At 39.9% G+C, this 16,205-nt stretch overlaps 1 protein-coding gene across 4 annotated transcripts; it reads left to right on the forward strand.

The window, feature by feature from the left end:
- The first annotated feature begins 523 nt into the window (after positions 1 to 523).
- LOC124119721 lies at positions 524 to 15,980 on the forward strand. 4 transcript variants are annotated; one of them, XM_046482346.2, is made up of 2 exons: positions 524 to 648; positions 13,089 to 15,980. In XM_046482346.2, the coding sequence occupies exons 1-2, from the start codon at positions 619 to 621 to the stop codon at positions 14,094 to 14,096; spliced, it is 1,038 nt and encodes a 345-aa protein (XP_046338302.1). In that variant the 5' UTR covers positions 524 to 618; the 3' UTR covers positions 14,097 to 15,980. The 4 variants fall into 4 exon arrangements, with proteins under 4 accessions (XP_046338302.1, XP_046338305.1, XP_046338306.1 ...); XM_046482349.2 differs by having other exon boundaries at positions 539 to 829; XM_046482350.2 differs by lacking the exon at positions 524 to 648 and adding an exon at positions 1,969 to 2,122.
- Positions 15,981 to 16,205: the final 225 nt, after the last annotated feature.

The raw sequence follows: 16,205 nt of genomic DNA on the forward strand, positions 1-16,205 counted from the left end.
GACGTGCAGGTGTGTGTGTGTGTGTGTGTGTGTGTGTGTGTGTGTGTGTGGTGAGTGAGTGTGTGTGTGTGTGTGCGAGTCCGGGCTATTGCCGATATTATAGTGCCAGTCCACTGAATACCATGCCGGAGTTTGACATGAATACCCCACTGACACACAGTATACTGACTCCGAACCGTCCAGTTCTTGTTTTAGCCATTTAATGCCGAGTGCCAGACAGAATAACAACAAGTACCATATTTTGACGTCTCTTGGTATGAAGCGGCCGTGGATCGAACCCCGGACCTTCCGTCTTCGGACGGACGATCTGTCACTAGGAGACGGAGGCGATCAGCCATCCATTTGAGGCACGCTGCAAACTATCATTTCCTTATATTACTCCACGATTTGTTTAAGAAATGAAAATATTAACAGGGTAATCAAACTCACTCGTAGGTAACACCCACCCGCCAGCTGCTTTGAGTCCGGGAACACACTGCGTGGGGGTGGGGCCACAAATGTGTGCGGACAGGGTTTGTGTCAACACGCGCAGCTATGCAGGACACAAACGCTGTGCGGAGCTTGGACTGCCCTCGGCCTCACCTCCGGAGTGCACCTGTCCGAGATAAACGCCTCTGAATGCAAGCTCCGAATCGCTGTGTTGACACGGTGAGTTACCAATGGGCAATATAACGTGCAAGAATCTTCGACTCTCCAGCCACGATCCGCATTGATTTGTAAAACAAAGAGAGGCTATTATCTGCCTGGAGGTCCGCGCGATCTGTGACGTCACGAGGAAAGCAGACGACAAATTAACTGGCAGTCGACTCTCACTCACCCGTCTGTAACGGTAAGTGTTCGTGTTACCTTTCCAAAGATGTACACAAATTTTACAAATCAACAGAGACTATATATCAAACGGTTCATAAGTCTAGTTTGACCACTTTTACTGAGCCTCAAGGTTTAAATAAAAGTTTTAGAAACTTATTTGTGACCACTGCGTTATGTGAAGCAAGATGGCGGACTTATATGTTTTGAACCCTCGCCAAGGTGAGTTAATAATATTGCAAGGATCAACTGCTGGTCTCAAAGTCCATGTAGATAAATGGTCGCTAGATTGTTATAGTGTATACCCGTATATCTATATGATATATACACCCAAACAAATGTTGTGATGGTAATATTTGTAGGTTGATCATGTCGAGAGAGGGGTTGTATTTTGGGTGGGTATTATACTATATTCAATACCCCAGAGGCAACATTGTCGACTGAGTAGAAAGTTACACTGACTATTATTGTGGAAGGTATTGTAACACGTATATACAGGATGTGTGCACCATCCAATGTCAAAACGACTTCCATGACTTAAATATATGGGATTGTCGTTTGAGCACGTCTACATCTTATGTCACTGCAACACGGGATGAGAGAGGTCACATAAAGGCCTAGAAAAAGTGTTATTGCGATCCTGCGTTCTCAAGAATATTTAGTTGATATATTTTCTGAAAATCTGGCCAAACTTTAAACCTCATGATCATTATCAGTATAATTGTTATGTTGCTGAGGGCGAATAAGAACCCTCTTTATCAGTAGTTATTTGGCAATTAACTGTTCAATAATTGTAGTAAATTTCTTTTCTTCTTATCATTAAGATTGTTTCTGTTTTGTAAGCGTTTTGGTGTGGGAGCAAGCCTTGATGATGTGTATTCACCTTTCTACCTTGGCTTCAGTTTTGTCTGTGACATTAACACGCTACAGATTAGAGCTAATCATGATAAATATATACCAATAGTACTTATGCAGGCTGAAAACGCCTTAAGCTATACCTATAGCTGATCATGGGTCTCGGTTGACTGCGAGATATATGTATTGCGTGTCACTTCTAACGGTAATAATCAGTAACCCCCCTAACCTCCCCCTTCTCAGCGCTCAGGTAAACAGCAATCAGGCGCTGTGATGTCAGAGTGACACCGCCGTAGATCACTAGCGTTTTGTCAGGTGCGAAAATGAAGGCGAGTCGAGGCACACCTAACTGTGAGACGAACGTGGTGCGTCCTGTTCAAACTTCAATGTGATTATTTATTCGACATCAAGAATCAATAACGGGAGTTATTGACTCCCCTTTTGTCCGGTAGACATAAAAGTAAGTATTAACGCAACTCTGTTGTGGTATTCTTCAATGTCTGAATTGAAGTCAATACACAGTTGTGTTTGTCTTGTTTAGGCTGGGCTAGATCGGACAACAGTCAGTATTCTCGTCGAGCATGCGTTTCATCCCGCAACAAAACTAACCCATGACAATAGAAAGCGCGATAAAATATTCAAATATGAACTCCGAGGACTCATTACAGAATCGATTACAAAACAATAAACTAATGATTGTGAAGATATTTCTGCAGGTTTAGGGGTGTCCATAATGAAATGTAACCAGTGTTGATAGCAACAAGGCAGTTTGCTTAACAGAAACAGTTTGTTTACATTAGTACTGGCGGTGATTGAGGGTGAGCTGGGTCGCTTACAACAAATATTACATATAGAACTAGGACAGGCAATTCCACATCAGGGACACAGGTCATTATTCCCTGCGCTAGTGCATTCCCTACTGCAGTCGGTTTTATCCGCCTGTCATGGCGACTTCCACAGGTGTTTTCATACGTATCGATTCATATACATTCAATTGAAAAAAATCTCTTTCGGATTTATTAACTACTATACCATCTTGTATATAATTTAACTAGAATTTATATATTTATGAAAGTCTCTAATACATGTAATATAATTCGAAATGGTTTAGATAATAAATGCTTCTGTAGGGTAACCATAGTTCAAAGTTTATCCGCTTGAACAGACAATCGTTCAGAAGTACTAGGATGTGCAGCAATGCTTGACCTATTACCTTGTGAGAGAGGGAGACTGAGTTCTGCATGGTTAGTCAATAAACCAAGCATTCTGGCGGGGATAGTCGCATATTGCCTCGCAGTGTTTGTGACTGACTGAAGTAGGTGAGACTTAAACCCAATCTGACATGACGCGTTTAGTTTACGTCAAGACACAACCAGGCCAGTACGTGACAGTGTGGATAAAGTATTACAGGGTATTCATACACAATGCTTGTGTTACCTTTCTGTGGTTCAGCAACTAGATCATCTGAAATATGTAATACATTATTAGCCTAACATCTAGTCTCTGAAATGAACATATCTTACAGAAAATAACCAGTTAAAATATCTTAATAAACATATTATAAAAAGGAGCCCTGAGAATATCTTTTTCAGATACTGCAGTAATTTAGACTTGTCCACTATTATAGACTTGCATGGGCTGTTTAGATATATTTGTTTCAAAGTCTGTATGACAGACTAATACATTATGTACAGAACGTATTTCATAATGTGTCGATAACTGATGCGTGGGGGTATGTATGACAGACGAACCTTAACGTGAGTTAGTGAGGTTTTATTCCCCCGTTAACTGTTCCAGCTGTACAACGGCATCGACATCAACCATCAATCGATTGCAACTAGCGTCACGGGGTTCTATCCGATGGAGGAACGTACTGTATACAAACCCATGAATTATTAACAATGATCAAATGTCGGATTTATACATTGTATCCAATTAGGGAACTGAACCCGGGAATACACACTACCTTCCGATAACTACCCAACGATTTATGACGTCATCTCCAGTATTCGGTACGGGTTGGGTGATAACATGAAGAAGGTTTCACACTTGACAAGGTTGTAGCTGTCTGGTGCACTGAAACAATTTTGCTTGCATCTGAAATGATTGAAAGATACATGTTGGCTTTTGGAATGCACCGCACTGGTTCACAATGACAGGCGACCGACATAATAATACTAGTTTTGAAAGCAGGTGACAAATGTCAGGCTATAGCTATGTCAGTATAAAGAGCATAGGTCCAGCGTAAACAGATCATCTGCACGCGCCGTATGGTAGAACCTGTTGCAGTATTCATCCATACTATATCAATATTTGTATCAAGGGAGTATTAATGGATGATATTTCTAATATATACTACTCAAAAGAAGCTTAAGAACATCCGATTCTTTCATTTTATGATAGCTTATCTCATGGCATGACAGATTAACTGTAGTAATATGAAAGAATCGGGCGTTGTTATCAGTGGGTTATTTTTGTGTGTGTAGTATATGTATTACGTAGGCATTCATGTCATGGTCGAACACCAACCATATTTGACAAGTTCTGCAAAATGACGTGGCCTTATGGGAGTTACTCAAAATCATCGCGAAGTCCTGATACATTTCTAAATGTCGTTAAATCAATAACATCCTCGAGGCGAACATGTATTTCCAGTTATGGGTAAGAAAGAAGTTTATTAATATGGATTGAGGACATCTGTTAAACGCAACAGGTTTTATAGATAAATTTTCTGTTTGGACACGGGTGGAACAATGGTGTATGAATGAATATGTTACCCGTTGGAGTGATATGTTAAGAAAGGAAGAGGGGCGAAATGGGCTTAATAAATTGAGAATGTACCGATGTTACAAACAAGTATATGGGACAGAATACTATGTTTCAAATCAGATGGCCAGAAACTATAGATCGGCACTAGCCAAGTTTAGATGTGGCGTGGCTCCTATTCGAGTGGAAACTGGTCGGTACGAAGGTGTACCTGTCCACAATAGAAAATGTTTTCACTGTAATGACAGCGTAGAAGACGAGGTCCATGTTTTGTTTCACTGCGTATATGACGATATCAGGGCAACTCTTTTCAATGAATGTATTGCTAAATCTTATAATGTTTTAGATATACCTGATATCGACAAACTTTGTTTAATTTTCAGTGACTCCAGTGTGTGTATACTTGCCAAAGTCTGCTTTTTAATTCTTAATCGTAGAAAGCATCTTTTATATGGATAACGTTTCACTATAGAATCTTTATATCATTTATGTATAAATTTTATGATAATTTGTCTCTCATAAGTCTATTGAATGGTTCTGTACATTCTATCTATGTCAAGTTGTACACAGCTGTTTTATGTATGTACAGAAGTGAGACGTTAATAAACTGTTGTCAGTCTATGGATCAACTTGTTGTTGTCGCAGAATGTACTGGGATATCTTCATGAGAATCTTTGCCTGACTTATGGGTTAAATAAACAACACATTTGTTGTATATTCTTCTTCTTGCTCGTCACGTTTGAATATATTCATGGTCCATACGGGTTCCTTCATCATTCAAAGTAAAAAAAACCTTGACGTGACATGTTGATTAGGCGCACTTGTAACAGACCTCTCAGAGCGAGTGAGTGAGGAGTTATTAGATTAAAGCCGATATGAACAGTATCTGTTATATTCCTGCGTGTCTACATGATGTAGGAGTAGCGCAGATCTGAGCTGTTTTACCACATATTTCGACTTCCCCCCAAACAACTTCTTTGAGAGGCATTTAGAAGTTGGAGTTCTAAGTAAGGATAATATATATGGATGAACAACTTCTTTATTACAATTAGGAGCGACGTTTCGGTGTAGGCTCTAACACTTTATCACTTGTCGTCACTACATGGCTGAGATACTGCCGATGTGACGTAAAACTTTAACTCACTCACTCACTCACTCACTTTATCACTTGCTTGCAATTTCATAACGGTGTTAGAACCTACACCGAAACGTCGCTCCTAATTGTAATAAAAAAGTTGTTCACCCATATATCTTATCCTCAATTGGTACTCCCAAATTAATATCCTTGTATCGCCAACTTACGGTGAGCACTTTCGAGATTGTTTCCTCAAACGGTGTGTTGCCTTTCAAACCTTATTGGCGGCTGGTCAAAATCTTGAGTTTCTGAAGATGCCAGATATACATATAACGTCATTATTTCCTCTTGACAAACAAACATTGATCGTGTTGTTATATGAATATTAATCCTCTCTTATATGACCTTTCAAAATAGCACCTAATAACGTCTAGCAGAGACCATTATGTTATATGGTCTCTGTTTCTAGATAGCTTTTACTCACAACAAATAGACCGACCCAACGAGGACCCGGGTTAGAATAGGTAACTTGCACTCAAATTATTGTTTGTCGTAAGAGGCGACTATATTGGAAGGGTGGTCGGGCTTGGTGACTTGGTTAATTGCATGTCAATTGCGTGTCAACGTACGAACACGACGTGGCATGTTGTGGCCAATAATAAATACAAATGTTTTGAGTTCAGTTTAAACATATTTTATTCTCATGAAAAGGATTGGACTCAAGTTATCACAACTTAAAACGCCCTCTTCCATAGACTTACATCTATGCCTAGTTACAATCAATAAATTATATGACAGAAAGGAATGAAGAAGAAGAAGAAACGTTTGTACAATAACATTGCTCATTCAAACGTTTTTGCATTCTTTATATGTGTATGTACATTCCTAAAACTGTTTTCATTCACATGATTAGGTAAAACTGCATTGCCAACTAGCATCAGGTTAGTATTTACATCACAAGTATCTTTCACAATTAACAATAGTGAGTGCATCAATTCGTTTCTAGCTGATTTAAAAAAGAGGACATTTAATGAAAAAATGATATGATACAAATCACTGGTTTGTCTGGCACAGGCCGCCGTGATATAACCGGCATAGTGCTTACTGCGGCGTAAAAAATGCTACCAACGGAATCCCTTCAAACATGGTGTTTGTGACTTGCCAGAAATAGCAGCCGTTCCCGGCATATCTTACGGAAATACGACCACATAGAAATATGATTTAGTAACTTATACGATCTGTCACTTCACATCCGAAAACTGTGACATTGTTATTTATTATCACATCCGTGTTTCTGTGGTGTCAGCGTTATCTTTTAAACTAAAGGTATCTTTATGATGTCGCCGTAACCTGTACATCTGAGTTTACATGTCACATTCAGGCCTTAAGCCACCCAGGTACTTACTTACTTAGTTTAGGTTTAAACGTGCGCTTTCCGACATATGCGTTTTTCGCGCACGGGCCCGCCAGGCCATTTAGTGATGTGGGTATGTCCGAGAGGCAAGGCAACCTGGAGGGGCTTTATGGTCGCTTTATAGATTTGGGTGGAAATTTGGATTTTTGAAATATGCCATGCTCATATACGGTTGGGGAGCTTTCTTTCCTGTATACATAGTAAGCCTCTGGCGGTTTATTCACTGTGTCCAAAAGCACGACAGGGGCTGTTCTTTGTTGATTACCAGCCCCGATAAAGGTTCGTAATTTACTTATAGGAAGGCAATGGCGACTTTTACTGACATTTTTCTGGCGGTTGGGCGTATTCGTGAACGACCCGAGGGCAGAACGCTCATTATCCATCACACCTGACCGCGGCCTGACCACAGCCACGCCACGTACTAGAGCGTCGGTCACCTTCACCTCCATGCTTACTTTACGACTGGTCCCTTACTTTCACTTCCTATTTGTTCATTACGTAATTACTACGGGGTACAGGCTACACAAAGAAGTGTTTAGATTTCCTTATTGCACTGCTAGGCTTGTTATGTCATCAGCGTTCTAGTGCCCGGGGAGATAAGACTTGTTTGGGGACGTGAAAGGGCCAGTATCCCAGATTGATATTGGGTCCGGCTGGGACGGGGTGGAGAACAAAGGCACAGCACTCAGTCTCAGGGTCACATGGCCACTTGACATTTAGCCTCTTTCTGAAGTAATTATTTCAAAGATGGCGCAGGTAAGATGCACGAGATGCACTTCTGTTAGTAATTCTTTGTGGCTTTTTCCGGTGTGATATGACCATGTATGTTGATTGTGTGACTGAACGTATATGTTTAACTTACGCTCATTTTCTTTGTTCTAGTTAAAACTCCATCTAAAAATTTGTGGAAGTTTACCATTCCCCGTTCTGCCTTACGTATACTGCAGTATCCGTTATGTTCAGTTGACTAAGTCTGTGCTGTATCCAGATTTCTTATGTTTGTTGAGAAGTCTATATGAGGATCCAGATTTTCTATGTTTGTTGAGTAGTCTATATGAGGATCCAGATTTCCTATGTTTGTTGAGTAGTCTATATGAGGATCCAGATTTCCTATGTTTGTTGAGTAGTCTGTATGAGGATCCAGATTTCCTCTGTTTGTTGAGTAGTCTATATGAGGATCCAGATTTCTTATGTTTGTTGAGTAGTCTATATGAGGATCCAGATTTTCCTATGTTTGTTGAGTAGTCTGTATGAGGATCCAGATTTCCTCTATGCTTGTTGAGTAGTCTATATGAGGATCCAGATTTACTCTATGTTTGTTGAGTAGTCTATATGAGGATCTAGATTTCTTATGTTTGTTGAGTAGTCTATATGAGAATCCAGATTTCCTATGTTTGTTGAGTAGTCTATATGAGGATCCAGATTTCCTCTATGTTTGTTGAGTAGTCTATATGAGGATTTCAGATTTACTCTATGTTTGTTGAGTAGTCTATATGAGGATCCAGATTTACTCTATGTTTGTTGAGTAGTCTATATGAGGATCCAGATTTACTCTATGTTTGTTGAGTAGTCTATATGAGGATCCAGATTTACTCTATGTTTGTTGAGTAGTCTATATGAGGATCCAGATTTCTTATGTTTGTTGAGTAGTCTATATGAGGATCCAGATTTTCCTATGTTTGTTGAGTAGTCTGTATGAGGATCCAGATTTCCTCTATGTTTGTTGAGTAGTCTATATGAGGATCCAGATTTACTCTATGTTTGTTGAGTAGTCTATATGAGGATCCAGATTTCTTATGTTTGTTGAGTAGTCTATATGAGAATCCAGATTTCCTATGTTTGTTGAGTAGTCTGTATGAGGATCCTGATTTCCTCTATGTTTGTTGAGTAGTCTATATGAGGATTTCAGATTTACTCTATGTTTGTTGAGTAGTCTATATGAGGATCCAGATTTCCTCTATGTTTGTTGAGTAGTCTATATGAGGATCCAGATTTCCTCTATGTTTGTTGAGTAGTCTATATGAGGATCCAGATTTCCTCTTTGTTTGTTGAGTAGTCTATATGAGGATCCAGATTTACTCTATGTTTGTTGAGTAGTCTATATGAGGATCCAGATTTACTCTATGTTTGTTGAGTAGTCTATATGAGGATCCAGATTTTCCTATGTTTGTTGAGTAGTCTGTATGAGGATCCAGATTTCCTCTATGCTTGTTGAGTAGTCTATATGAGGATCCAGATTTACTCTATGTTTGTTGAGTAGTCTATATGAGGATCTAGATTTCTTATGTTTGTTGAGTAGTCTATATGAGAATCCAGATTTCCTATGTTTGTTGAGTAGTCTATATGAGGATCCAGATTTCCTCTATGTTTGTTGAGTAGTCTATATGAGGATTTCAGATTTACTCTATGTTTGTTGAGTAGTCTATATGAGGATCCAGATTTACTCTATGTTTGTTGAGTAGTCTATATGAGGATCCAGATTTACTCTATGTTTGTTGAGTAGTCTATATGAGGATCCAGATTTACTCTATGTTTGTTGAGTAGTCTATATGAGGATCCAGATTTCTTATGTTTGTTGAGTAGTCTATATGAGGATCCAGATTTTCCTATGTTTGTTGAGTAGTCTGTATGAGGATCCAGATTTCCTCTATGTTTGTTGAGTAGTCTATATGAGGATCCAGATTTACTCTATGTTTGTTGAGTAGTCTATATGAGGATCCAGATTTCTTATGTTTGTTGAGTAGTCTATATGAGAATCCAGATTTCCTATGTTTGTTGAGTAGTCTGTATGAGGATCCTGATTTCCTCTATGTTTGTTGAGTAGTCTATATGAGGATTTCAGATTTACTCTATGTTTGTTGAGTAGTCTATATGAGGATCCAGATTTCCTCTATGTTTGTTGAGTAGTCTATATGAGGATCCAGATTTCCTCTATGTTTGTTGAGTAGTCTATATGAGGATCCAGATTTCCTCTTTGTTTGTTGAGTAGTCTATATGAGGATCCAGATTTACTCTATGTTTGTTGAGTAGTCTATATGAGGATCCAGATTTACTCTATGTTTGTTGAGTAGTCTATATGAGGATCCAGATTTACTCTATGTTTGTTGAGTAGTCATATATGAGGATCCAGATTTCTTATGTTTGTTGAGTAGTCTATATGAGGATCCAGATTTTCCTATGTTTGTTGAGTAGTCTGTATGAGGATCCAGATTTCCTCTATGTTTGTTGAGTAGTCTATATTAGGATCCAGATTTACTCTATGTTTCGTTGAGTAGTCTATATGAGGATCCGGATTTCTTATGTTTGTTGAGTAGTCTATATGAGAATCCAGATTTCCTATGTTTGTTGAGTAGTCTCTATGAGGATCCTGATTTCCTCTATGTTTGTTGAGTAGTCTATATGAGGATTTCAGATTTACTCTATGTTTGTTGAGTAGTCTATATGAGGATCCAGATTTCCTCTATGTTTGTTGAGTAGTCTATATGAGGATCCAGATTTACTCTATGTTTGTTGAGTGGTCTATATGAGGATCCAGATTTCCTCTTTGTTTGTTGAGTAGTCTATATGAGGATCCAGATTTACTCTATGTTTGTTGAGTAGTCTGTGAGGATCCAGATTTACTCTATGTTTGTTGAGTAGTCTATATGAGGATCCAGATTTACTCTATGTTTGTTGAGTAGTCTATATGAGGATCCAGATTTCTTATGTTTGTTGAGTAGTCTATATGAGGATCCAGATTTTCCTATGTTTGTTGAGTAGTCTGTATGAGGATCCAGATTTCCTCTATGTTTGTTGAGTAGTCTATATGAGGATCCAGATTTACTCTATGTTTGTTGAGTAGTCTATATGAGGATCCAGATTTCTTATGTTTGTTGAGTAGTCTATATGAGAATCCAGATTTCCTATGTTTGTTGAGTAGTCTGTATGAGGATCCTGATTTCCTCTATGTTTGTTGAGTAGTCTATATGAGGATTTCAGATTTACTCTATGTTTGTTGAGTAGTCTATATGAGGATCCAGATTTCCTCTATGTTTGTTGAGTAGTCTATATGAGGATCCAGATTTCCTCTATGTTTGTTGAGTAGTCTATATGAGGATCCAGATTTCCTCTTTGTTTGTTGAGTAGTCTATATGAGGATCCAGATTTACTCTATGTTTGTTGAGTAGTCTATATGAGGATCCAGATTTACTCTATGTTTGTTGAGTAGTCTATATGAGGATCCAGATTTACTCTTTGTTTGTTGAGTAGTCTATATGAGGATCCAGATTTACTCTATGTTTGTTGAGTAGTCTATATGAGGATCCAGATCTACTCTATGATTGTTGAGTAGTCTATATGAGGATCCAGATTTTACCAGAATCCAGAATTGGCACCTATCACAGTATTAGTTTGTCAAAATCTATGGAAGACAGTTCAATCAGTTGTTAAAGAAAATCACAAGCTTCCATGTTTGGTAACAGATTGACGAAATGTTTGCCTCGTCATCTTATCTAATAAAGACGTACATTTACCTTTGATTACATGAAAACCACATGGACCGTTATGTCCTTCTGGGTGACTGTATGATGCATTAATATATACAGGTGTCTGAGGATGTTTTTTAATTGCAGTGAGGGTATATTACTCAAATAAGTTTAGTTCGCTCATGTTGACAAGGGTATGTTCCTATTTCTAAAAACAGCGTCGAAACTTGACATACATGAATTGTTTAAAACATATTTCATAATTAATCGGGGCGGTTGGGTTGTCTGGTGGTTAAAGCGTTCTCTCATCGCGCCAAAGGCCCGGGTTTGATTCCCCACATGGCTACAATGAGTGAAGCCCATTTCTGGTGTCCCCCACCGTGATATTGTTGGACCATTGCTAAAACCATACTCACTCATAATTAATCACATGTCAGATCAAGAGTCGGAACTATTAATCTCCTAGTTTTACTGAACAGAGCTTAAAGATACTTTATTGGTCCAATGTCAATGTCGGTCCAATCTAGAGTCGAGTTTACCAACTTAAGTATACAATAGAGTGTATCATTTACATTGGTGGTCATGTTCTACTTAAACACCTTTATATTGGTACAATAACAGCCTCGCATGGACGTTATCTAAACACGCGAGGGGCTTTGTACTTGTTGTCACGCTGTTCCTGGCACATGTCATGGGTCATTGTTTGTCTACTCATTAACATTTTGATGGAGTCTTACCGTACATGCTGATACAGAATCTAGTTATCAGCTACATGAAAACTATCACGAGCATTGCTGTTACCGTTAAGTCTGCAATGTAGCCTAAAGATTAACGCGTTCGCTTATCACTTCGAGGGGACTAGTAGATAGAGCGTCTGCCCGGAGAGCGGAAGGTCTTTGGTTCGATCCCCGGCCGCGTGATACCAAAAGTCGTTAAACGACTTATGGTTACCCTGAATGGCTCTTGGCATTAAGGTGATAAAACAAGGACTGGTTGGCTCGGACTTAGTATGTGTCAGAGTAGAGTTTGACAAACTGCGGTAGGGTATCTCAGTGGGCTATCACTATATCACCGGCTTTAGCGCGCACGCACACGCACGCACACACGTTAAACCACATTTCATCAAACCGTCTATCCACTCCCAAGATCCGGTTTTCGGTTCCCATATAAATGTGAAGCCCGTTATTTGCGTCTTGGTATTTTTTCGCGATGCCGCTTAAAACTGCGTTGAATCTCATTACGGAAAGGACATTTAGAGGCACTTCACATTATTAATGACAGTGATAATGCATGTGTCTGCCATCTAGTACTGGTGTAAATGATTGGTCACATACCTGATAATGTTATTTACTCGTCAGGATGATGACGTTTTTTGACGATCTGTTTTTAATAACTGACAGACACGCGAAGATCCGGGGTAGAATAGGTCTTCAGCAACCAATCCTTGCCGTAAAAGGCGACTAAGCTTGTCGTAAGAGGCGATTAACGGCATCGGGTGGTCAGGCTCGCTGACTTGGTTGATGGATGTCATCGTATCCCAATTGCGTGGATCGATGCTCGTGATGTCAATCACTGGATTGTCTTGTCCAGACTCGATTATTTACAGACCGCTAAATGTCAAATCGTGTTTCTAGCTACTGTGTTGCTAGTTTTATTGAAATGCAAACCTCTTCAGCTATTTGATCAGTGTTTTTGTGTTGTATTCCAGATGCAGTGGCGTGAACTAGAGCGGGCTATTGCCGACAAGAAGACCGGCAGTCTGACAACATGGCACGCCACCTACATCGTGTGGCTTACCCTGGCCATGCTGATCATCAGCAGTCAGCTGTTCTTCATCGTCCTCATCCTTGCCAAGCGGACACTCCGCATGCAGCTCAAGAACCTCCTCGTAGTCAATATCTGTGTGGTTAACCTCATTATGGGCGGGTTCATCATGCCGACCGTCATTCACCTCATTCTGGACAGCTCGGAGGATGAATGTGTTCTCCGAATGACAGTGAGAGCCCTGAATGACTACCTTCAGCCTGCACTGTCCGTCCTGACCGCCATTTCCCTGGTCATAGACCGATTCCTGTTCATCATGCAAAAGCCTATCACGATCAAGTGGCTGAGGATTGTTGTTTCTGTACTGCTGATAATAGCGCCATGGGTTATTGGTGTTCTCCTTGCACTTCCATTGTTCCTTAAGTCATTTGAGATGGGAGACCCAGAGACAGGTTGTGTACAGGAGGTGAACCTTTGGAACATCGTCTGCGCCCATGTCCTTTGCTTTGTGCTTCCTTCAGTCGCACTCTTCGTCCTTGCAACACTGTCTGGTCTCTGCAGCACCAATAAGAAGAAGGTACCAGCCAAGGAATTGATGTATGACTGCAGAGATAAGCCTGTATCATTCAAAGGAGAATCAATCAAAGTGGTGGTTTTTGTGTGCTTCATGACCATCTTCCCAGAGGTACCTTACTTCGTCATAAGCCTCCTCAGGTACACCACAACATGCGACCAGCCCTACTGCCTCGACTTCTTCCAGGGGCTCAAGGTGTCAGTGTGGCTGAGGGCAGCCAAGGCGCTCGTCTTCCCTTTCATCTGGTTGTGGTTCACCGACATCAAGGCCGCCATCATATGTCGGCCGACCGGAGCGGTGGATGAAGACGACGACATCTCCGACGACCAGCCCACAGATATGTCCCAACAGGATACCATGTTGCTCCGGTACAGGTGAAGAGGGGTAGCTAAAATGATGACACGTGTCGACATTGTACAAGAACACCTACCGCCATGTGTCGAACAACTGCTAATCATTAACTGGTCCTCTTTACTGTGCACATTGAGTGATAACATCAGACACATGCAGAGTGCCCACCTCCATAAGCAAACTCATTGAAGTGGAGGTATTTTAGTGAAACCGTTTTCTAATGCAAGACGAAGCGTTTGACAGGTAACGGTGCCCAAAAGCGTGCTTTTCTGAAGCTGTGGATGTTTGCTGTCTGTGCTACAATAGGACTGATCAATGTGGCTTTACATTGAGGTCATTAACCTTCCATCTACCACTTGTTTTTTACTATTGGGGATTAGTACAGATGTGATATTCCTCTGAGGATTCATTTTGCCAAGTGTTTGCTTTGTACATTTTGAAAAGGTCCATGTAAGACAGTTATCTCCCTTTGCTTCATTCAATACAACTGTCTTTTCATCCAATATCTTTCATCTATATCATAACATAAAACGTATTCAACCATTGACCATAAAGTACAAATTCTCACTGATGTGTCTTTCAGTACTTATTGGCCAACATACTAAAGAAGGCCAGTGTGACCCCTTGTTAACCTTTGACACACACGGTCATGGTTAGAGGTCGATTCTTCCCTATCCCTCCTTCGTGCCCTGAGATCATATATACAGGTTTGTGATCTAGTCAGTCTGTCGTAGTTACACAATGGGACACAGTCTGTTTTCCGTCCCAGACGTCACTCGGTGTTTGTCATATAGGCATTAATCTACAAGATAGCGTTAGAAGTAGAACACATCGTGGAAGTGGATTGATAACATAATATTGGCCTAGATCAAGAAGCATTTATTGCAGATGATAGATCGATAGCGTAGATTATTTTAACCCTTTATGCAACCGAGCACGTGGGTTTGAAACTTCTTAGACAATGGTGCACTCCCGGAAAGTTGAGGCATCTGAATTCTAACATAACATTCCTATGATTGTTTATGAATCAATACACTAACAACATGGGTAGGGAAGATAGAAAAGTGGTGTGAATAAAATATGTATTATTAGGATAGTCGTGATTTACAACAGATTTGGCTAAAAAAGATGACACATCTCTTTCTGTTAGTTTGGGGGAGTACGTTTTCGCGTTATTAGCATCACATCGGTTACGCTTCATTGACATTATACATATTGCCTGATGTTGGGATATATTCATAAGAATGTTAATTGCTGGCAAATGACAGTCGCCTGTCCTGATCATCCAAGTGCATCTAACGTTAATTAGCTGTTGATGGAGCTAACTGCGTGCTTTGAGTTATACATAGGAGTCATCAGTCAGCTGTCAGCGTTAGCCGGAATGTAAATACTGAATACATGCATACATTGGAGTAATTAAACGCCAGTAGGTTTGTTCTAGATACTAGGTTTTATCCTACTCAAGCTGTCAAATCTATCACAAACCGTCTGGCGCATAATAGTCCCCTCTTTCTTCCGCCAGGTTATAAGAAATATAAAAGCTTGTATATCGTATGACGCAAGTAATCATTTGAACATGTTAGACCGAATATCACAGTGATGTCAATCGTTTTAGATACTTGAATTATTGTATATGTAAAAATATTGCTAAAACAGTCACAAGGGCACACCTATATATTGTAACATGTCAAAAATATCCACTTTGATAATTATCTTGTCATGTGTATTCTAGTCCAGATAAGACACGTATGTCACTGTTGGACTGACAATCCTACGTTGTAGATATATGTGTACCACGTGTACACTTTGATGAAGTGTGATTATTGAGCAGATGCTTAGCTTTCCGAGCTACACAGTAATTCCAGCATGTAAAGATTTTTTGTTCTTTTTCAAATAAAATAGCAAACTATACAATCTTGTGTTTTGTGATACGAATGTGCATATGTTTTATGAATGTATGATCAGTTTTGAATTCTGAATATGGTACGGATTTTCACATAGAGTCGTAAAACGGCATTTCTACACATAGGGCATGTTACAAGATCAGTGTGCAGCTTATGGAGCTATCTGGGGCTCACTTGACGAGCCTGCCGTGAATAAGTGCTGTCAAGGCGACCAGCTTTCACTTGGCGATTA

The sequence above is a fragment of the Haliotis rufescens genome, unplaced genomic scaffold (genome assembly GCF_023055435.1).
Source record: "Haliotis rufescens isolate VD_foot unplaced genomic scaffold, xgHalRufe1.0.p SCAF_1, whole genome shotgun sequence".
Lineage (NCBI taxonomy): Eukaryota > Metazoa > Mollusca > Gastropoda > Lepetellida > Haliotidae > Haliotis > Haliotis rufescens.